This window comes from Pongo pygmaeus, chromosome 4 (assembly GCF_028885625.2).
Source record: "Pongo pygmaeus isolate AG05252 chromosome 4, NHGRI_mPonPyg2-v2.0_pri, whole genome shotgun sequence".
NCBI classification, from domain to species: Eukaryota; Metazoa; Chordata; class Mammalia; order Primates; family Hominidae; genus Pongo; species Pongo pygmaeus.
In genome coordinates this window covers 123,970,594-123,995,150 of record NC_072377.2, presented here as the reverse complement: position 1 = coordinate 123,995,150, position 24,557 = coordinate 123,970,594, and the positions used below count along the sequence as shown (strand labels likewise).

General features: G+C 39.7%; 1 protein-coding gene across 2 annotated transcripts; it reads right to left on the bottom strand.

The window, feature by feature from the left end:
- Positions 1-2,363: 2,363 nt before the first annotated feature.
- On the bottom strand, positions 2,364-8,584 carry FAM170A (family with sequence similarity 170 member A). 2 transcript variants are annotated; one of them, XM_054489555.1, is made up of 5 exons: positions 8,316-8,584; positions 5,248-5,388; positions 3,403-4,180; positions 3,051-3,109; positions 2,364-2,436 (listed from the first exon to the last, which is right to left on the bottom strand). In XM_054489555.1, the coding sequence occupies exons 1-4, from the start codon at positions 8,383-8,385 to the stop codon at positions 3,103-3,105; spliced, it is 996 nt and encodes a 331-aa protein (XP_054345530.1). In that variant the 5' UTR covers positions 8,386-8,584; the 3' UTR covers positions 2,364-2,436; positions 3,051-3,102. The 2 variants fall into 2 exon arrangements, with proteins under 2 accessions (XP_054345530.1, XP_054345531.1); XM_054489556.1 differs by lacking the exon at positions 5,248-5,388 and having other exon boundaries at positions 8,316-8,527.
- Between the last annotated feature and the right edge of the window lie 15,973 nt (positions 8,585-24,557).

The following is a 24,557-nucleotide window of genomic DNA, read 5'->3' as shown; positions in this document are numbered from 1 at the left end:
ATCAACACAGCATTTGAATCCTGCACTGACTGGATAAAGAAAATGTGGTACATACACACCATAGAATACTATGCAGCCATAAAAAGGAACAAGATCATGTCCTTTTCAGGGACATGGATGGAGCTGGAAGCCATTATTCTCAGCAAACTAACACAGGAACAGAAAACCAAACACTGTATGTTCTCAATTATAAGTGGGAGATGAGCAATGAGAACACATGGACACAGGGAGGGGAAAAACACACACTGGGGCCTGTTAGGAGGGAAGGAGAAGGGAGAGCATCAGGATAAATAGCTAATGCATGCAGGGCTTAATACCTAGGTGATAGGTTGACAGGTGCAGCAAACCACCATGGCACATGTTTACCTATGTAACAAACCTGCACAGCCTGCACATGTATCCTGGAACTTAAAATAAAATTAAATTTTAAAAAAAAAAAGGATTAAGTGAACTCCCGTTCCATAGAAGCCCTTTCAGGGATGAGAGGAAAAAAATCATAGCATAGGAGATAGCTAATTTTGTTTTTAAAAAAAAAAAAATGGACAAGGGTAATGTAAGAAAAAAATTATACTGTGATATTATTTGTGAATAGTCATAGAAATCCTAAATTTCTTAATAGCAAAGTGAATTCAACAGTTTAGTAAAAGAAAACAATAATGGTAGAATGAGGTTTATTTCAGGGAGGCCAGGATGGTTTATCATCCAAAAACCCATGATGCATTACACAAAATTAACAACTAAAGGAATGAAATCATCTGAATAGATGCATCAAACCCACATAAAATTCAACAATCATTCTCACTTTTTTTAAAATTAGGTTATTTTTATGGTCACTATTATTTTATATTGTACCAGAGGTCCTAGCCTGTTCAGTAACAGAAGAAAAATAAAAGTGCTGTCTAGAAATAAAAAGGAAAAAACTAATTCTTCTTATTTGTATTTAATATGATTGAATATAGAAAAATACAGAATACTATGTAGAAATACTTACACCTGAAAAATTTCAAAAAGGTTGCTAGATGTGAAATGAAAATTTAAAATATGCATCAATAATAACCAATTCTAAGATATAATAGAAAAAACATACCATTTACAAGGAGAATGAAAAGAAATCTTGGACTGCATCAAATAAAAATTGTATATAACATTTGTGGAGAAAAGCATTAATCATTATTGAAGAACAAAGAAAGAAAGAAAAAATGCTTGAACAAAGAAAGAAATACACCATGGCAGTAACTACTAAACTGAAATATCTATATAATTCAGCACAGCAATGGATGTCTGGGTATACATCCTAGAGAGAGACTCACATTCTGTGGTAATAGAGGAAATTTGGATGCAACTAAAATTTCATCAAAAAGACAATAAATAAAAAGTTGGCATATTGATAGAATGAACTATAATACAGTAGTAAAAATTAGTTAACTACAGATATGTGTACGACAATGGATAATCTGTTTTTTAATAAAAACAAGTTGCAAACTAATAATGAAGTACAATAGTATGTGAAACTTTCAAGATATTCAAAACATTTTATATATTTGTATAATAGCATAAAACATGCATAGAAGTATTAAAAAATACTCAAAATCCATATGTAAGGCAATGGAACAGGGGACTATGGCTGTATTTGTAATCATTTTTACTTCAAAGCCATCTGAAGCAAACGTAGAAAAATGCTAAGCTTAATAAAACGGGATGATGGAAACATAGGTATGTAGTGGAGTTTGCCTTGGTCTCATATGAAATGTGGTATCCAGCCTTGAAAAAATTGTCACACAGAAGCCTAATCCATCCCAGGAGCTTGGTTATTGCTGCCTCTGGAAAAGGCTGGTAGATATCTTTAGTGCTGATGTAAAACTTCGTTCACAAACCACTAGAGAGATAGATGAAAATAATGAATAGGGCCGGGCGCCGTAGCTCACGCCTGCAATCCCAGCACTTTGGGAGGCCCAGGCGGGTAGATCACTTGAGCCCAGGAGTTTGAGAGCAGCCTGACCAACATGGTGAAACCTCGTCTCTACTAAAAAAAAAATACAAAATTAGCTGTGTGTGTTGGCACATGCCTGTAATCCCAGCTACTTGGGAGGCTGAGGCAGGAGAATCACTTGAACTCGGGAGGCATAGGTTGCAGTGAGCCAAGATCATGCCACTGCACTCCAGCCTGGGCAACAAAAGTGAAACTCCATCTCAGAAAAAAAAAAAAAAAAGAAGAAGAAGAAGAAGAAGAAGAAAAAGAAAAAGAAAAAGGAAAAAAAAGAAAATGATGAATAGATAGGTAGATTAATTTGTTAATTAAATAATGTATCCAGGGAAGGTTTGAAGCACAACCTTTATTACACATGATGTTTACATGTTAGACTGAATGCTGGTCCCTCATCTCCTTCATACCTTGGGCAGCCTGTCTGCTGCTATCTCCATGGCTCTTTCTTCTCCCTGGAAGTGAAGAAAACAATTGAGGCAGAACAGGAAGAGGCAAGAAACAATACAAGCATTGCTAGTCAGTTACCCTTCACCTTTTGTTTTAAAGCTCAGAGCCATGCACCCCACAGTGAGTTCATTTCCAGATCAAATGCAGCAAAATGAAGGTTCTGAAACATTTCCAGGTCTCTTGGTATCTCATCAGGATGATGTTGTTACCTCTCCAAATTCCCCTTTTCCCCAAGGGCTATACCCATGGGCTGAGGTGAGATCCCAGCTCAGGCCAAAGGCTCTCAGACTCCACACCTCTGATCTTGCTGGCACCCTGTCCTTTCAGGCCAATCCTGGCCCTTGAGGTTACACTGAGCTTTCTCTGCCAAGAAGAGCTGCAGTACTTCCTCTCAGAATTGAGGAAAATCTTGGAGACATTGAGAAAGTTCCCAGTCAATGCTCTTCACCTTGTCATCTAAGCAAATGGAGGACAATTACCCCAGAAGCACCAGGTGCACGACAAGTTAATGCGGCTGCAGAGCCACCAGGTGACCCAGTGCATCCCTGAGAATCCTTCCCTTGGATTCCTCTGGGCCCTCACAACACAGCCTCAGAAAACTGCAAGTCTCACTCCTTACCTCTTGCAAGAGAAGGCCACACCATCTTCCAGTATTTTCTGGCCCATAAGTCTCAGCTGCTGTGTGAAAATCAAACCAAAGAAAGACACTTCTTAGTTAATGCGACCTTTGAAATTCTCAGAATTTCCTGCAGGAACTGGAAAGGTCAAGACAAATCCTGACTTACAATCAAGACTTTATTAGATGCCTAGGCAAGAAGCAGGGATCCCAGTTATGTCCCCCTCCATTGTTCCCTGAGGCAATAAAGCCCCCAAATCTTCCTTACAGAGACCTAAGCCTGAACTGGGGAGACAGTACTGGCTGGGGGAAGCCATTGCTCCCTCAGCGGACCCACAACCCAGCCTTTGCTCACTTCCTGTCCTTTGGAGAATGAAACACACAGCCTGGACATTGGCTCCAGGATCTCCTCAGGCCAAGGTCTTCCACTGTGGACTGCCTCTCCTCCTCCTTCTTTGCTTCTGGTTTCTCTTCCTCCTCCTCCTCATTTCCATTTTCCTCCTCCTGCTTGTCTTGGGTGCTCTCTGATTTCATGTTGCCTGTCAGCTGAGCCATGGTAAGATGAAAGACGTGGCAGCTGAAGCCCTCTCTGATCCCATACTGCACATGCTCCTGGAGGGCTTCCATGGTGGTGAACACCCGGCAGCAGGCCATGCACCTGAAGCCATTCTCCATGGTCACCAGCCAGTCAGGAGTCTTGGCCCTGGGTGTGTCTTCAACAGTGGGTGAGCCTGGCAGGCTGTCTGATTCTGCCCTTTCCTCATGCTCTTTCTCCTCCCCGCTGGGCTCACTGTCAGACAGGAGGTTTCTGGTGGACACATCAGAGGGGGGAGTACCTACCCTCACAACCTCAGAAAGGGTCACTTCTTCCATCTTTGGCTGCTTTTCTAAGGACTCCGAAGTTTCCTCTGTCTCCCAGGAGACAGCCACACCTTTTTTCATTTGTACCTGCATGTAGTATATTTTCATGCCCCTTTCCTCTTTGTTTACACACAGAGAGGACACACAAGTCTTATAGGACGAATGGGACGACAAGGAGACATGTTGTGAGTGGGGAGGAGTCTCTCCTCGTTCCTGAACCTGGGCCAAGGGGGGTTGAGGCTGGGGGCTGTCTCGATGTATTCTCTGGATTCCTGGGAAAGGAAATTAGAAACATGAGCAGATGCATGGGCCATGCCAGGAGCTGAGGGAATGTAAGTTGAATATGTGTGGTGCAGGAGACAGGGACTGTGGTGTGATGCAGCTGTGTGGTGAGCTTGGTATTTGTTGTTCATATTGTGGGGTAGTGATTCTAGTGTCATTTGCGTGTAGGGATGTTGGTGGGGTGTCCGTATATAGGGGTGTGAAGTATGGTGGTGAGGACTGCAGCATACGTGGAATGTCGGCAGCGTGTGTGTGCTATGAAGATGTGAGTTGGTGCCATCATTGATGTGTTATTTGTGGAATGTGGGAGGTAGTGTGGGAGAATGACACTGCAGGTCATGCATTCGGGTGGTGTGTGTGCAGAGAGAGTACCTGTGGAGCGTGTGGCTGTATGTGTGAGGTGTGTGGGCCTGAGCTAGAGTCCCGCTGTAGTGCTGGAGGCCTGGGCTGAGGAACTCTTTCTCTGGAAGGCAAAGGCAGAGCCCAAATAGTTCCGCTGAAGGTGCTTAATCTGGTCCTGTGGCCCTACACCCCAAGAGCAGACTTTTCTGGCCTCTGCTCCCTGACTGCCTGACTGCACACCAGGGCTCATGCTCTCCTACACTGAGCTTATATCCACGCTCTTCTAACAGCTCTGTCATCTTGCCCAGACACCTCTGCAGAGCTCTGATCGTATCCAACTGCCCTGGGTTTCTTCTTAGCCTCATCCTTGGATCTATGGGCCTCCTGCCCCCTACCCAAGGAGCCCTGCACCCAATCCCATGCCTAAGGAGTCCAGCACCCAAAGATTCTCATACCCATAGCGCCCTGCATCCAGAGTCTCATGCTCAAGGAACCTCACACCCAGAGAATCTCACATCCAAGGAGGCCCACACCCAAAGAGTGTCACACCGAAGGAGCCCCAAACCCAAAAAGCCCCACTCCCAAAGAGTCTTACACCCAAGCAGCACTGCAACCAAAGAGTCTCATGCCCACAGAGCCCCACACTCAAAGATTTTCATGCCCAATGAACCCCACAGCCAAGGAGCCATGTGCCCAAGGAACCCTGCACCCTTACCACCGTGGATGAGCTTGCGTGAAGAAGAAACGCAGGAGAAGTATTCGGAGGTAGAAGTAACTTCTCCCACCCCTTGGCTCCAGCCTTTGGCCACTCTAGTGGATCCAGGCTGCAGGGCATCCTCTTGGGACTTTGACATTCCTGAGAAAGGTATGAAGGGCACAGAGATATGATGGATGGGGAATATTTGTGCATCATTTACCATCCAACAAATATTTACTGAGTGGCTGACATATGTCCGGTGTAGTGAACACACATGGTTTGTGAGACAGGCTTCTGGTGGATACTCCAGTATTTAATTACAGTCAACAGGTATTTTGATAGTGTATTCCAGTTTAATTACAGTCAACAGGTATTTTGATAGTGTATCAATAGGAACATAGGCCTGTGTGGTGACTATGAATACGTCTGAAATGTAAGAGTGATACATATCAGGTAGCCTTTGATATGTGTAGATTTGTGTAGGTGTATTGTAGAAACATGTGTCTGTGTCTGTGGAGTTTGTGTGCATAGTTTGTGTTTACAACCCTGGAATTATGCAATATGTAACTTTTCCTGATTATATGGTGTGGCTTGTATTTATAATATACATTAATTCATTCATCTGGCAATATTTCATGAACAGCTACCATGAATCAGACACCAGTCCACTCTTCTAGTCTCTGGGAATACTGAACAAAACAGTCCTTCTTCTAAGTGGACTTTCCTTTCTAGACAAGGAAGACAGACATTAAGCAGAAATATATGTTTATCATAGGTCAGCTCATTATGAATATATAAGGGTCACCAGATTCAGCAAACAAAAAAAGCTGATGCTTAGTTAAATTTGAATTTTAGATAAATTACAAATAATTTTTTTAGTGTAAGTGTGTCCCATGCAATATTTGTCATACTTATTTTTAGTGTCAGTATGTTCCATACCATATTTGGGACACACTTATACTAAAAAATCATTGGTGGTTTATCTGATATTCAAGTGTAACTGAACATCCTGTATTTTATCCGGCAACCCTAATAAGGGGATGGTGGTGAATCTTTGTTTCGTTGTGGTCTGTGCAAAGCAGGCCTGGCTCTGCTACACAGTGTGTTGCAGATATGGTATGTATGATGTGTGACTGGCTCTTAAAGAGGTATTTACAGTTAGTTTAACGTAGCTGGGTTTGTGTGAGAGTGGAGGAGACACACACACACAGCCCTCACACACAAGAAATCTCTGTAGGAAGAAAAGACTGTCACACACATGGGTTGCGTGAGTATGTAATAGAGGAACAGTATGTGTGTATAATTATATGCACTGTGTGTGGAGGTGTGTGACTCTTTTTCTGTATCAGAGTATATATGGGCGTATGAGTGACTGTCTCCTGGAATACCATTAACAAAAATTCGGTATACACTGTTAGGTGTATTGAGTGTTGCCCAGGCCCAGGCATGGTGATAGGAAGTTCATCCCGCAGACCCCACCACTGTGCACCCATTATCTCCAGTCCTCCTCCTCCCAACACACACACGCACGTGTACACACAGACACACATACACAGGCAGACAAAACATTCTGAAATGTAAGGGTAGATGAAGGAAAACCATCGCCTTCCCCTTCCTGTCCCAGCCCCCTGCTCTCCATGCCTACTCTCCACGCCTCCATTCCCAGGGCTCAACCTACAGGTCTTTACCACCTTCGGCCTCATAGGCGCTGCTGAGCTCTAATTGGGGCAGAAGACTCCAGGGCCATCTCTGGGGCAGGCTCCTTTCTGCCCTGTCTCCTGCATGTGAGCATCCCCCTTTCAGGATAAGCAGCTTGTTTACATTTAATACATGCCATTATCATGCAGCCTGGGAAGTAAATTGACAGCGATCTAAGGCCCTTACCCTGTGCTTCATTTCCTCTGGAAAGTCCCACACTGTGGATTCACAAACTCTATTGGATTAATTGGTTAATTCTTCCTGCTGAAGAATTGGCGTGGTTTCACTATGACGCCATCCCTAACAAGTGTTTAATCTACTTTCTAACAAGCATTTCACTTCTCAAGATATTTTTCAACAAGGCCTTTAACTCATTGGGCTACTCTCATTTCTGCTAAAAGGGGTAGTGCAAATCATAGATTTCTACCAGCGCCCTTCACACCATCCACCTCAGTCACCCCAGGGAAAGAGCAAATAAAGAGAATAAGAGAGAAAGACGAGACTCAGGCTGCATCACTGGGTCTTTGTAAGTGGGTCCCCCGCCTGCCTGAGACTGGCATAGTTCCAGGTACCAGCAGCCCCAGAACAAAAGTTCTCAGCCCAGCAGGGTTGGCTTTCTGTGTGCCAGTGGCATCTGAACTTCCTGTCCATCTCACATCCGGGTACCCTCAAGATGGATGTGCTGGCATCAGCCAACAGCCAGGTCTCCCCCTCCCTACTGCATAGGTGGTACATTCTCCTCAGTTCCTCCTCCCTAAAGAAGGCTCAGGCTGGCCGGGAGCGATGGCTCACACCTGTAATCCCAACACTTTGGGAGGCCGAGGTGGGTGGATCATGAGGTCAGGAGACCGAAACCATCCTGGCTAACAAGGTGAAACCCTGTCTCTACTAAAAATACAAAAAAAAAAAAATTAGCTGGGCATGGTGGTGGGCGCCTGTAGTCCCAGCTACTCGGGAGGCTGAGGCAGGAGAATGGCCTGAACCTGGGAGGCGGAGCTTGCAGTGAGCCGAGATCACACCACTGCACTCCAGCCTGGGCAAGAGAGCAAGACTCCATCTCAGAAGAAAAAAAAGAGGCCGAGGCAGGCGGATCAGGAGGTCAGGAGATCGAGACCATCCTGGCTAACACGGTGAAACCCCATCTCTACTAAAAATACAAAAAATTAGCCGGGCGTGGTGGTGGGCACCTGTAGTCCCAGCTACTCTGGAGGCTGGGGCAGGAGAATGGCGTGAACCTGGGAGGCGGAGCTTGCAGTGAGCCGAGATCGTGCCACTGCACTCCAGCCTGGGCGACAGAGCGAGACTCCGTCTCAAAAAAAAAAAAAAGAAGAAGCAGGCTCTGGCTGGCCAGTGACGCTTGTGCCCTAGACAGTTTGCCCCGCACATACCTCCTCCCTTCTCAGAGGTTTCCTGGAACTCTTCATTTTCCAAATGTTTCCTCTTTTGTCGTCGTTTCATGATATCAGCTAGAAGAGTTTCTAGAAGATGCTTAATGTCCACCTCCCAGTTTTTCCTGTAGATTGGCCCTTCTTGGCTCTCAGGAAATTCATTTAAAAGATTCAGTAAGAATAAACGTAGTTGAATCTCCTAAATAGCTAAATAACTCAGACCGCTTAGTGAAGGAGCAGCACTGCCCAGTGCCCACTACACTGCAAGGCTGTTAAGGTTCAAAGTTCACCAGGCCCACAGCAGATTCTCTGACCTCAATGATGACATCACAGCGTTCTGCGGACCTAGGTCCAACACAGTCTGTGCAACTGCAGAGACCTCGTTTTCAAAAACAATTCCTTTTTTCCAATAGAAGTCCTCTAATGAATTCAACTCTCCCGTATTTCAAATGTGGCAGAATATTTTGAGATGTTAACATGTTTCTGTTTAATTTTTTTCTTTTCTCCTTTTTTTTCACCCTTTCCCTTCTGGACTCAAGCAGGTAGCAGGCTTTGTGTTCATTGCTCAGAGGAGGGGTATGGCAGGGCTGAAAGCAGCAATAGCATGTATATCATCTTGACTTTTCTTTTTTGTTGTTGTTGTTTTTATTTTGTTTTGTTTAGTCAGAGACAGGGTCTCTCTCTGTTGCCCAGGCTGGAGTGCAGTGGTGTGATCATAGGGTCACTTCAGCCCCTAGGCTCAAGTGATCCTCATACTTCAGCCTCCCGAGTAGCTGGGACAACAGGCACCAGACACGAATCACCACACCTGGCTAATTTTTTTTTGTTGGTTTTTTTTTTTTTTGAGAAACAGGGTCTCAGTATGTTGCCCAGGTTGGTCTTGAACTCCTAGCCTTAAGCTATCCTCCTGCCTCAGGCTCCCAAATTGCTGAGCCACCACACCCCACCTGACTTTTATTTCTAAAATCTCAGACTCTATAGGAAAGAGGAAAGTTAGCAGAAACATAACAGAAGCAGGATTTTTTAAATTAGGCATGCCCCCTTCTTACTCTACTACAGTGTTGAGAGGTACTGATTAGGTCAGAGAGAGAGAGGGATCTTCAAACTATGGAGGAAAGGAGCCCTCTAAAATGTGGCTGAAGAGGTACATGTGGCAAAAACTTCAAGAAGGGCTGGCTGTATTACGCATACAGGCAGAATCATGGCGACCTATCTCACACATGGCATAGGAGCTACGCCACCTAAAGACTCTCTGGCAACTGAGCTGATGGGCATCTAAACTTCAGCTGTATGCTCCAATAACCAGAGACTATGCTCTCACCCCACCCTCAAAACCTCAGCCCTGTATGATTTCCAAATAGGGAGGGGTGGAAATCCAAACGGGACATCAACAGAACCAAGGCTTAAATTACAAATTAAATGGAGTTATATAAGAAAATTGCATACTATTTCCTACACATCTCTGCTCATGGGCTGAAATGTATACCAGTTATAAGTGGCAACCCATCTGGATCTTCCTGATTCCAATCTAAAATTAGAGACACCTCATTTGGGGCAGTGGCCCCAATCCAGTGGGACTATTAGTTGACAAGTATGAGGGGGACTCCCAGAAATCACTGCATTAAAAAAGCAGTAGAAATACCCAGAGGACCAAGATGGGCCCAAATTTGAAAGGGCACTGCAGACTGTCCCCAGGCAGAAGGAGAATGAAGATAGGGCAAATGTAGCCTTGTAAAAAAATGCTGATGAGATTAAATCTCCAGTTTCTTAAAGAATCCCTAAAAAAGAGGGGCCAAAGCGCATTTTTTCATGTGGTAGAAATTTTCAGACTAAAGTAGAGAGAATTGTATAATAGGAATGCAGTTTCATGTACACATAATCCAGTTTCAACAGTTATCAGTATTCTGCCATTCTTGTTCCATCCACCACACACACACACTTTTAGTCTTTTGTTCATTTCTTTTTATTTAGGTGTTTGAGATAGAGGAGTGGGGGACTTGCTGTATTTTAAAGCAAATTCCAGACATTATGTCATTTCTGCTTGAACGCAGCAGTATGTACCTACAAAGATATGAACTTTTAAAAAGCATAACAGAAATATCATTATCTCACCAAATGAATTTAATCATAATTCTTTTATATAATTTAATAACCAAGCCATACTCAGTTTCCTCCAAATATGCTAAAATATCTTTGTATAACTGTATTGTTGAGATCAAGATCCAAACAAAGTCCACACATTGTAATTGTTCGATACATCTTTTAGTCTACAACAGTTCTCCCTCCCTTTTTAAGGCATTCACCTGTTGGAAAAAACTAAGTAATTTATCTTCTAGAATTTTCCACAGTTTGGAAATGGTTAATTGTATTCTTGTGATGTTATCTAGATGTTCCCCTATGAGCTGCATTGCCTTGTAAACAGGTAGTTAGGTCTAGACAATTGATTAGTTTTAGATTCAGTGACATGGGAAGCTTGGAGAGTTTTGCATGAGAAATTACATTTGAAAAGATCACTCTGGTAACTGTGTTGAGAATAGACTTTTAGAAGGCAAAGGCCGAATCAGAGAGAACAGTGGGCCTATTGCAATAATCCAGGAGAGAGATGAGACTGGTTTGGATCACAATGTTAGTTGTGAAAATAATGGATAGTGGTCATCTTCTGGATGTATTTTGTAGGAAGAGACAACAGAATTTGCTGAAAGATCAGATGTTTTCCAGAAGCTAGGCTTGTGGACTCCTTCATCTGGTACCCACCAAAAAAGCCCATTCTACATCTGCCCCTGAAGTCATAGCCTTCATGCGGGGAACATGTGGGGACACTAGATCAAAGGAGCCTCCTCTTGTAGCAGACAAAGATGGTTGTTTGTTCCTCCCTCTGACCTCCCCCTCTGGCTTTCCTCTGTTCCTCTTTGACTTCCCCCACCACCAGTTTCATCATCAAAACTCCTTCTGATCCTTGAAGAGTCAGGGAAAAAATGTCCACCAGGTGACCAAATATTACTTAGGGGTAGGAGTCACAGTCCTGGAAGACATACCCCAAACTGTTCACTTTCCTTACCTCTGAGTCAAGGAGGATGAGAGGAACAGGTGCAGAAGATAATGAAAGAGAACTCTATTCCTTATATTTCATACTCTGGATGGTTAGAATTCTATAACAAAAATGTACCAACATATAACTTGTGTAACTAAAAATATACACATATGAAGAACAAACCAGCGAGACTGCCATTCCTAGAAAATTGACAATATTAAGAATAAAGCAGAAGATACAATTACAGATCCTGCAGACATCAAAAAAAAAAGCAAGAAAACCCCACAAACAAAGCTATGGACATGAATTTGACAACTTAGATGAAATGGACAAATTTCTCAAAAAACACAAACTGCTACAACTCACTCAATATGAAATAAGTAAATTTCATGCCCTATAACTATAAAGGAAATTGAATTTGTAATTGTTAAACTCCCAAAAAAGAAATCTCCATGACTACATGGTTTCACTGGGAAATTCTGTCAAATGTTTAAAGAAGAATTAACATTAATTCTACACAATCTCTTCCAGAAAAAGAGGAAGAGAGATGATTTCTCAATTCATTTTATGAAGTTATTAATACCCTGATACCTAATCAGACAAAGAGAGCAACAAAAAAGAAAACTACATACCAATATTCCTAATAAATATAGATGCAAAAATTCTTGATAAAATATTAGAAAACAGAATTCAGCAATATGTATAAAGAATTACATACCATGACCAAGTGGGGTCTATTCCAAGGATGCAAGACTGATTCAACCTTCAAAATTCAATCAATATAATCCACTATATTTATAGGCTAAAAAGAAAAATCGCATAGGCTAAAGAAGAAAAGAAAATCAATCGATGCAAAACTTTTTAAAGCATTTTAAAATATTCATTCTAGCTGGGTTGGTGTGGTACTCCTATAGTCCAAGCTACTGGGGGGCTAAGGTGAGAAGATCACTTGAGCCCAGGAGTTTGAGGCCATCCTGGCAACATAGCAAGACCCCACATCTTTTTTTAAAAAAAGTTGTTCTTATAAAAATAGGAATAGAGAGGAAATTTCACAACTCAGTAGAGAGAATCTACATAAAGCCTACCACTAACATTGATGGTAAAACTGAATGTTTTTCTCCTAAGAACAGGAACATGGCAAAGCTGTCTACTCTCAATATTCTTAATAATAATGCTCTTAGCATAAAACTGGATGTTCAAGCCAGTGCAAAGGGCAAAAAAGGAAAACAAAAGTCACACAAGAGAGAATGAAAGAAATAAAACTTCCTATTTCTAGGTGACATGATTGTGTAGAAAATCCCAGAAAATCTACAGAAAGAAGAAAAGGAGGAGGAGGAGGAGGAGGAGAAGGAGGAGGAGGAAGAGGAGGAACAAAGGTAGAGAAGGAAGAAAAATGCAAAAAGAAAGAGAGAGAGAGAACTTCTATAAATGAATTCAGCAAAGTTACAGGGCAGAAGATAAAATTACATCAATTGTATTTCTATATATTAGCAACAGACACATGAACACCAAAATTAAAACAATACCACTGGCCAAGCAGAGCGGCTCATGCCTGTAATTCCAGCACTTTGAGAGGTGGAGGCGAGAGAATCCCTTGAGCCCAGGAGTTCCAGACCAACCTGGGCAACATAGGAAGAACCCGTCTCTACAAAAAGAAATTTTTAAAAATTAGCTGGGGGTGGTAGCACATGGCTCTGGTCCTAGGTACTCAGGAGGCTAAGCACATGAAATGATATTCAATGCAAAGTAAAACCACAGTGTATCACTATACAACTATTGGAATGACTACAATAGAAAAAGTGACAACATCAAATATTGATGAGGATGTTGGATCATTCATACATTGCTGCTAGAAATGTAAAATGTTATAGCCAAAAGTATGGCAGCTGAAATATATAACTACCTTATTACCCAGAAATTACATTATTGGGCATTTATCCCAAAGAAATGAAAAACCTGCATACAAAAACCTACATAACAGCTTGTTCATAATAGCCAAAAACTAGAAACAACTCAGATGTCCTTCAATGGGTGAATTATTAAACAAACTGTGGTACTTTCTTACTTTGAATACTACTTAGCAATAAAATGGATCAAACTTGGATGAATCTTCAGAGAATTACACAGACAAGGGGAAAAAAAATCAATGCCACCATGTTATATACTGTGTAATTCCACTTATAAAACATTCCTGGAATAAGGAAAGTATAAAAATGAAAAATCAATTAATGGTTGCCAGTGGTGAAGGAGGGGATGAGAGTGAGAGAAAAGCAAGTGTGGCTATAAAAGAGCAACATGCAATATGGCTATAAAAGAGCATCCCACTGCCACTCATACCATGGGGTGTGGCTCCTCTTCCTTTGAAAAGGGGAGAGAAGAGTGGGAAAGACTGCATCTTGTGGTTTGAGTGCCAGATTAGCTGCAGAACAATAGGACACCAGGTAAACTTCTAAGGTTTTTGACTCTAGTCCCTGACTTCTAGATGGCACCTCTGAAAATGCCTAGGGCCCCAGGGAACTCGCCACCCTGAAGGGAAGGACACAAGCCTCTCTGGCTTTACCACCTGCTGACAGTAGAGTCCCAGGGCCTTAAGTGAACACAAGTGGTAGCCAGGGAGTGGTTACAGTAGGCCTTCGGTGAGACCCAGTGCTGTGCTGCCTTCAGGTCTGACCCAGTACAATCATAGTGGTGGTGGCCTCATGGGAGTTTGTGTCACTTCATCCCCAGCTCTAGGTGGCTCAGAACAGAGAGACTGTGTTTGTTTGGGAGAAAGTAACGGAAGAGAACAAAAGTATCTGCCTGGTAATACAGAGAATTTTTCCAGATCTTGTCCAAGACCATCAAGGTGATACCTCTAGGAGTCTGCAAGGACCACAGTGTTACTGGGCTTGGGGTGCCCCCTAAAGCAGATACAGCTTAGATCACAACACCAAAATCCTTTCAAAAAAAGTATTCTCAAGAAGGACAAGTACTAAGTCCAGACTGAGAAGACAACAGTAAATACCTATCTATTCAATGCCCACACAGACAAACATCTACAAGTATCAAGACCATCCAAGAAAACATAACCTCATCAAATGAACTAAATAAGGCACCAGGAATCAATCCTGGAGAAACAGAAATATGTGGTCTTTCAGAAAAGGAATTCAAAGTAGCTGTTTTGAGAAAATTCAAATAAATTCAAGACAGCACGCAGAAGGAACTCAGAATTCTATATGTCAAATTTAACAAAGAGATTGAAATAATTAAAAATAATTAAGCAGAAATTGAAGACAAGAAAAACACAACTGGCATACTGAAGAATACACCAGAGTCCTTTAATAGAAGAATTGATCAAGCAAAAGAAAGAATTCATTGAGCTTAAAGACAGGCTATTTGAAAATATACAGTCAGAGAAGACAAAAGAAAAAAGATTTTAAAAAAACAATGACGCACACTTGCAGGATCTAGAAAATAGTCTCAAGAGGGCAAAACTAAGAGTTGTTGGCCTTAAAGAGGAGGTAGAGAATGAGATAGGAGTTAAAAGTTTATTCAAATGAATAATAACAGAAAGCTTTCCAAACCTAGAGAAAGATATCACTATCCAAGTATAAGAAGGTTATAGAACACCAAGCAGATTTAACCCAAAGAAGACAAGCTCAAGGCATTTAATCATCAAACTCCCAAAGGTCAAGAATAAAACAAGGATCTTAAAAGCAGCAAGCAAAAAATAAAAAATAAAAAAAAATAACGTACAATGGAGCTCCAATACATCTGGCACCAGACTTTTCAGTGGAAACCTTACAAACCAGGAGAGAGTGGCATGACATATTTAAAGTGCTGAAGGAAAAAAGTTTACCCTAGAATAATGTATCCATGAAAAATTCCTTCAAACATGAAGGAAAATAAAGACTTTTTCAGACAAACAAAAGCTGAGGGATTTAATCAACACCACACCTGTCCTACAAGAAATGCTAAAGGGAGTGCTTCAGTCAGAAAGAAAGGATGTTAATGAGCAATAAGAAATCATCTGAAGGTAAAAAAAAAAAAAAAAAAAAAAAAAAACTCACTGGTAATAGTAAGTACACAGAATATTTAAAAACTGTAGCTGCAGTGTATAAACTACCTTAAGTAGAAAGACTAAATGATGGACAAATCAAACATAATTACAACAACTTTTCAAGACATAGAAAGTACAATAAGATATAAATAGAAATAACAAAAAGTTAAAAATCAGGAGACAAAATTAAGGCATAACATCTTTATTAACTTTCCTCTGGCTTGCCTGTTTATGCAAACAGTTGTTATCAACTTAAAATAATGGGTTATAAGATACTATTTGCAAGCCACATGGTAACCTCAAACCAAAAAACATACAATGAATACAGAAAAAATGAAAAGCAAGAAACTAAATCACATCACCAGAGAAAAGTACCTTCACTAAAAGGAAAACAGAAAGAGAAAGAAGGGAGAGAAGACCAAAAAACAAATTAAAAAATTGTAGGAGTAAGTCCTTACTTATCAATATTAACAATGAATATAAATGGACTAAATTATTCTATCAAAAGACATGGAATGGCTGCGTGGATTTTTTAAAAAGCAGGACCTAGTGATCTGTTGCATACAGGAAATACAATTCACCTATGAAGACACACATAGAAATAAAAGAAAGGGGAGAAATAAGATAATCCATGCCAATAGAAACTGAAAAGGAGCAGGAGTAGGTATGCTTACATCAGACTAAATAGATTTTAAGACAAAAACTATGCAAGGCGACAAAAAAGGCCACTATACAATAATAAAGGGGTCAATTCAGCAAGAGTATATAACAATCTTAAATATATATGCACTCAACACTGGAGCACATAGATATAATAAAGGAAATATTATTAGAGCTGAAGAGAGAGATAGACATCAATATAATAATAGCTGATGACTTCAACACCCCACATTCAGCACTGGAAAGATCTTGCAGACGAATAAACAAAGAAACATCAAACTTGGTCTGCACTATAGACCAAATTGACCTAATAGATATTTACAGAACATTTCATCCAGTAGCTACAGAATACAGTTTTTTTTCCTCAGCACATGGATTATTCCCAAGGACAGATCATATGTTAGGTCACCAAGCATGTCTAAAAACATTCAAAAAGATGAAATCATATCAAGCATCTTCTCTGATCACAATGAAATAAAACCAGAAATCAATAACAAGAGGAATTTTGGAAGCAATACAAACATATGGAAATTAAATATATGCTCCTGAATGACCAGTGGGTCAATGAAGAAATTAAGAAGGAAATTGAAAAAATTTTTGAAGCAAATGATAATGGAAACACAACATACCAAAACCTATGAGGCATGGCAAAAACAGCTCTAAGAGAGAAGTTTATACATACAAGTGCCTACAACATCAAAAAGGAAGAAAAACTTCAAACAAGCTAACAACGCACCTTAAAGAACTAGAAAAGCAAGAGCATGCCAAATGCACAATTAACCAGATAAATAATAAAAATCAGAGCAGAAATAAGTGAAAGTGAATGAAAACAATACAAAGTATCAATGAAACAAAAAGTTGGGTTTTTGAAAAGTTAACCAAAATTGACAAACCTTTGACCAGACTAAGAAAATAAGAGAAAAGATCCAAATAAATCAGAGATGAAAAAGGAGGCATTACAACTTATACTGCAGAAAGTCAGATGATCATTAGTGGCTAGTATGAACAACTATATGCCAATAAATTGGAAAACCTAGAAGAAATAGACAAATTCCAAGATACATACAACCTACAAGATTGAACCATGAAGAATCCAAAACCTGAACAGACCAATAACAAGAAACAAGATGAAACCATAATAAAATTTCTGCCAGTAAAGAAAAGGCCAGGACTCAATGACTTTACTGCTGAATTCTACCAAACATTTAAAGAAAAACTAATATCAATCCTACTCAAACTATTCCAAAAAATAGAGAAGGGACTACCTCCAAACTCATTCTATGAGGCCAGTGTTACCCCGTTACCAAAACCAACAAAGACACATCAAAAAAGAAAACTGCAGGCCAATATCTCTGATGAATATCGATGCAAAAATCCTCAACAAAATACTAGCAAACCAAATTCGATAATATGTTAAAAAGATCATTCATCATGACCAAGTGGGATTTATCCCAGGGATGCAAGCATGGTTCAACATATGCAAATACATCATATCAACAGAATGAAGGACAAAACTATATGATCATTTTAATTGACATTGGAAAAGCATTTGATAAAATTCCACATCCCTTCATGATAAAACCCCTAGAAAAACTAGGTATAGAAGGAGCATACCTCAACATAATAAAAGCCATATGCAATAGACCCACAGCTAATATCATACTGAATGGGGAAAAACTGAAAGCCTTTCCTCTAAGATTTGGAATATAAGGATGCCCAGTTTCAACACTGTTATTCAACATAGTACAAGAAGTACTAGCTAGAGCAATGAGACAAGACAAAAAATAATGGGCATCCAAATCAGAGAGGAAGAAGTCAAATTGTCCTTATTTGCAGATGATATGCTCTTATATTTGGAAAAACCTAAAAACTCTACTGAAAAACTATTACAACTGATAAACAAATTCAGTAAAGTTGCAGGATACAAAATCAACATACAAAAATCAGCAGCATTTTTATATACCAATCTTGAACAATCTGAAAAAAAATTTAAGTAATCTCATTTACAACAGCCGCAAATGAAATTAAATACCTAGGAATTAACCAAAGAAGTGAAATATCTCTATAATGAAAACTATAAAACATTGATTAAAGAATTTGAAGAGGATACAAAAAATGGAAAGTTATTCCATGTTAACGGATTGTAAAATCAGTATTATTAAAATGTCAATACCACCCAAAGCAATCTATTCATTCAGTGCTATTCCTATATAAATACTAATGACATTCTTCACAGAAATAGAAAAAACAATCCTAAAATTTATATGAAACCATAAAAGACACAGAATAGCAAAGTTTCCCTGAGCAAAAAGAACAAAGCTAGAGGAATCACATTACCTGATTTCAAATTATACTATCGAGATACAGTAACCAAAACAGCATGGTACTAGCATAAAAACAGACACATTGACCAATTAAACAGAATAAAGAACCCAGAAACAAATCTACACAACCACAGTGAACTCATTTTTGACAGCAGTGCTAAAAACATACACTGGGGAAAAGACGATCTCCTCAGTAAGTAGTGCTGGGGAAACTGGATATCCAAATTCAGAAGAATGAAACTAGACTCCTATCTCTTACCATATACAAAAATCAAATCAAAATTGATTAAAGATTTAAATCTAAGACCTCAAACTATAAAACTACTAGAAGAAAACATAGGGGAAACTCTTGAGGCCATTGGTCTGGACAAAAATTTCTTGAGGCAAACACAGTCAATCAAAGCAAAAATGGACAAATGGGATTACATCAAGTTAAAAAGCTTCTGTACAGCAAAGGAAACAGTCAACAAAGTAAAGAGACAACCACAGAATGTGAGAAAATATTTACAAACTACCAATCTGACAAGGGATTAATAACCAGAATATATAGGGAGCTCAAAAACTCTAAGGGAAAAGTCTAATAATCTGATTTTACAATGGGCCAAATATTTGAATAGACATTTATGAAAAGAAAACATACAAATGATGAACAGGCCTAGGAAAAGGTGGTCAACATCACATCGTTGATCATCAGAGAAATACAAATCAAAACTATAATGAGATATTATCTCTCCCTAGTTAAAATGGCTTAAATCCGAAAGACAGGCAATAAAAAATGCTAGTGAGGATGTAAAGCAAAGGGGACCTTTGTACACTGTTGGTAGGAAGGTAAATTAATACAACCACTATGGAGAACTGTTTGGTCGTTCCTCAAAAAACTAAAAATAGAGCTACCATATGATCCAGCAGTCCCACTACTGAGTATATACCCAAAAGAAAGGAAATCAGTATATTGAAGAGATAGCTGCACTCCTATGTTTGTTGCAGCACTGCTCACAATAGCCATAATTTGGAGGCAACCTAAGTGTCCATCAACAGATGAATAGATAAAGAAAATGTGGCACATATACACAATGGAGTACTATTCAGTCATCAAAAAAGAATGATCCTGTTATTTGCAACAACATGATGGAACTGGAGGTCATTACGCTAATTGAAATAAGCCAGGCAGGGAAAGACAAATATCACATATTCTCACTTATTTGGGGGATTTTAAAATCAAAACAATTGAACTCATAGAGATAGCGAGTAGGAGGATAATTACCAGAGGCTGGGAGGGGTCGTGGGGAGTTGAGGGGATGGTGGAGATAGTTAATGTGTACAAAAAAAAAATAGCTAGGAAGAACAAATAAGACCTAGTACTTGATAGCACAACAGGTTGACTGTAGTCAATAATAATTTATTTGCACATTTAAAAATAACTAATAGTACGTAATTGGATTGTTTGTAACACAGGGATAATGCTTGAGGGGATGGATATTTCATTTTCCATGATGTGATTATTCCACATTGTATGCCTATAGCAAAACATCTCATGTACCCCGTAAATATATATACCTACTATATAACCACAAAAATTTTTTAAAAAATTTTTTTTAAAAGATCGAGGTTGGTCACTATGGGATTCAGGTAAAGAATTATCTTGCCTCTCCTACAAAATACATTTTTCTTAACACCTGTGCAAGTCTCCATGGAAGGCACACTAGATAAAATTTCTTGCTATTCACAGGAGGGCAAATAAGTTAACACTGGAGAAAGCACTTTATAAACTATACCTGCTGCAAAAGTGTAAGGTGCAAGAGTTACCCTCAGGAATTGCAAATCTAAATACCTTTAAACTAGAATGAACTTTGAAATTCTGTAACCACCATTTATTCTTCAATTTCTATAGCAACCTCCATCAAGAGTTTGCCCAGTCCACATTTCAATATTCCCACTGATAGGAAGCTTGCTTCCCCTAAAAGTAGTTTTAACATCTATCTATAGAAAGGTCTGTAAAATCTTAATTTAAGAAAAAAGAAGACCTTCTGTAAGTATGAAACTTTCCCTCATTCATCACCATTACACTCTTTAGAGACTATGTCAATCAAGAATAAGCTTGCTTATTCTATCGTTAACAAATAACCCATAAAAATCTCGGTGGCTTAAAACAACCAAGATTTCCTGCTCCTAGTGCATGTTCTCTGTGGGTCAGCTGGGAGCTTGCTCCTCATTGTCCTCACTCTTGTACCCCGGCTTATAAAACCACCACTTTCTGGAAAATTTCCAGGCATTACAGAAGGAAAGAGAATTCTGGAAAGTCTCACTTGGGCATTAAATGTTCTGACCTAGAAGTCATACAGATCACTTCCACTCAAAATCATTGACCAGGAAATACAATCTTATCATGTGCCACCCCATATTCTACAGTCCTGAGTCAAAAATACTTGTGACCAGGCACAGAAGCTCATGCCTAGAATCCCAGCACTTTGGAGGCAGAGGTGGGAAAGTCACTTGAAACCAGGAGTTCCAGATCAGCCTGGGCAACATAGCAAGACCCTGTCTCTACAAAAAATAACATAAAAAATTAGCCAGATGTGGTGGTGCACACCTGTAGAATCCATTACTTGAAAGGAAGCAGGAGGATCACTTGAGCCCAGGAGTTCAAGGCTGCACTGAGCTAAACTATGATTGCACCACCGCACAGAAGCCTGGGCAACAGAGCAAGATCCCCCATCTCTATTTTTTTAAATGCTTGTGAACAATACTGCTGAATAGCACAGACACCATATTAAAAAATTCTAATTCCTTATCATTAAATACAAACCTTGACAAACCCACCAAGCTATATTTTCACAAAACTAGGGCTGGAACTCAGATCTCTGAGATCACAATTTGGAACTTTTTCCATCATGCTGTGTTAGGATGTTTACATGAGGACAATGTAGCTGGGATTATATGGCATTTACTTAGTTTTTTGTTTTGTTTTTCTTATTCATAAATAGCTTCAGGAGGAAGGTTGGAAGTTCCTAAAGCACATGCCTTAAACTGAAAAGCAACTGCAAAATAATTTTACTACCTTTTGAAATGTTTGACCTGGTAAAGATTGGATTTCTGAGAGGCTTTTATTTTCTGAATATAGGGAATACAAAGGAAACAATCTTTCTAAGACTTCAAGAAACAACGGAAAAACTCTTGACTCTCACTTTGCTATTTCGATTTTTTTTTGACACTTTGGGTCTTTGAGTAATTGTGGCAGCAGCAGCCACAGAGTTTTACCCAAGATAAAAGTATATATAATAGCATGGCAGCCTCTGCAGAACCACACAATATGGTAAACGCCTTAGCTCGATCCTATTTGCTCATAGTTCTGTGCAAAATAACAAATGGTTCTGAAACAATTATTCCAAATATCTTTTGCTCTTATTACTTTAAAGACTTGGCTGCCAAATATTTGCTCCAAGATAAAAAAAGAACACATATATAGGACGAAGATTATGCATTAAGATATGCTGCTTATTTTGCTTCTGTAGATACAATGCACATCTTATGAATTAGAGGCAGTCTTCCACCCTTCCCCAAATGGTGGACAAATGAGCATATCATTCCATCACTTTTATCCATCCTGGCTGGAGACACTTTTTTAAAGAATATTACTTTCCTGCTCAAATCTTAAATGCCTTCCTAATATGAGGAGAATAAAGTCTAAAATATTCAACCAAACATTCAAAGGCCTGCAGGGGTAGAATCCTTATTGAATTTTCTAGCCTACAGCACAGCACTGCCCTTTAGCTTCTATTCAAGTCAGCCAAATTTCCCTCTTGAAATAGAGTGCAGGTCCTTGCTCAAGTTATTTCTTTCAATAGCACAAATGTTCAAAGTACAATTTGTTTTAAAGTTCCACTTTCTATAAGAAGCCTTTTCAGATATCCCATTGGGAATGGACTACACATTTCTGGTTTTTTTGTTTTGGTTTGGTTTGGTTTGGTTTGGTTTTTGTTTTGTTTTGATTTGTTGTGTTTTGTTTGAGACAGAGTCTTACTCTGTTGCCCAGGCTAGAGTGCAGTGGCACAATCTCAGCTCACTGCAACCTCCACCTCCAGGGTTCAAGCAATTCTCCTGCCTCAGCCTCCCAGGTAGCTGGGATTACAGGCACCAGCCACCACACCCAGCTAATTTTTGTATTTTTAGTAGAGACGAGGTTTCACCATGTTGGCCAGGCTGGTCTTGAACTCCTGACCTCAGGCCTGCCTTGGCCTCCCAAAGTGCTGTGATTACAGGCATGAGCCACCACGCCCAGCCTGGACTACACATATCTATAGCATGTTAGTTGTTCTTCTGTGATAGCCCTTTTCATATTCTGCCTTCAGGTCAGTCTATTAATGAACATATCTGATTTCCCTACAACACAGGATATAAATCCTTGGAAAGTGGAGGCTATAATTTCTCATCTCTGGATTCTCCACAGCTCCTTGAACTTAGTTTAAGCTCCCCTACTCACCACCTGCCCCTCAAAATAAAAACAAAAGCCTAAATAAATTGCCAAAGTACTGGATCTTGTTTCTCCCTGGCCCAAACAATGTCCCAACTGGTTTCTCTTTTACTTTTCTTCACACAAGCACAAAAGTGTAATCTCTGCATTTATCTGTAAAAGGAGGGATTTGTCAGGCCTGTCACCATACCCACGTATCTGAAGCAAAGTGAGAACGCTGCTTGTCTTGCATAATAAACCCAACTCCCTTTATCTTTATCAAAAACTATTTTTTCCACTGCCTAAAATTTAACCATGGAGAATCAGCACTTTGAATATTTAACTTTCAAAATTTCTTATTAAAATACAAGTACTTTTGTGAGAAGTGATACCTTAATTTAAACCATTATCAACCAATGTTTTAGCAATGATTAGAGGAAAACAAGTCAGGAATTAAGCCATTTCTTAATGGAATAAAAGATATGGAAACAGGGAAGAGAGGGAATAGTATCCGGTTAGCAGGTAGATGACGGTGGTGGTGAGAAAACAACAAAAATATTCAACTTCCGCATAAATTTGCAACAGACTAGATCTTCCTGAGATGGTGTGCCTGTATGAAGCAATGTATTAAGAACATAAGAAACATATTTTACATATATACCCATAGCCAAATTAATAATGTTAACAGACATTATTACTGTTCGGTAGAACAGAGATTCACAGAAGTTCAAATAACTACACAGTAATCAAAGTTTAATTATAGAAGAGCCCAGAGATTTGGATAAAACGCACAATTGTAAAGGAAACCTTCCCATCAGATACTTTGTTGCTGTGTATAAATGAGAAGCAAGAGAAGCAATCCTTACAAAGCAGGCTCCGATGATTGCTGGTGCCTAGGAAACCTCCTGGCCCAAAAGGATTACTCTGAACTGAGCCACGTCTTCCACTGAATCTGTTTTGTAGAGTTTTGAAAATCTCCATGGACCTGATACCCTTGACATCAATCCATGAAAGTAAATGGGATTAACAGGCTCTGGCCAAGGTTTCAGTGTCCCTTCCAAGAGATGGGCAGTGTATCCACAATTGAGAGGGGGAATATGAATTGCTGGCAAATCCCATGCTTACAATGCCTCTTGGTCTATAAATCATGCCTTCCTGCTGTTTATAATTCTATAAATGATTAGAGAGAAATTTGTTCCTAGATGCAATAACTGAGGTCACTGAAGATTACATGCTGCATGAGCTCACAATATCTGCCCTGAGAAAAACAATAAAGTGGTCAACCTCCTACTCCTTTTGCTGGAATACTTACTGTTTGTCACTAAAGGAGTTTAGCTGTAACCTATGAGCAAAAACCTTCTGTCATTCACATTCAGTTCTTTAGTGGGTAGAAAGGGGTCAGAGAAACTTAAGAGTATCTGAACAGTTGAAGATTCCAACCTGACACAGAGCTGAGAACAGTGCATCTACCATGTGGGTAATTTTTAAGACTGCTTGGATGTATCGAACCTTTTTATTGGTTCTCTGTCTTTCAGGTGTCCCAAAATTTCTATCTCATTGCAATTTTGGAAATGACTCAAGTTCTGTCTTCCTCCAGAGAAAGGAAGTAGCCACAAGTTTTATAAACCTAAAATTAGAGTTGCCAAGTTAGACTGTCATACCGTTGGAGCCTGACAATATTTAATACCTGATAACATCATTGTCAAATAACATTTCTAAGAACCCAATTGCATGACAT

Bases quoted from the DNA above. Each gene is read 5' to 3' on its own strand.
- FAM170A (XM_054489555.1), bottom strand. From the start codon at position 8,385: ATGAAACGACGACAAAAGAGGAAACATTTGGAAAATGAAGAGTTCCAG. The intron at 5,389-8,315 runs GTATGTGCGGGG...TACCTTTCTCAG, and splicing joins AACCTCTGAGAAGGGAGGAG to GAATGTCAAAGTCCCAAGAG. The intron at 4,181-5,247 runs GTAAGGGTGCAG...TTCCTTTCCCAG, and splicing joins ACGCAAGCTCATCCACGGTG to GAATCCAGAGAATACATCGA.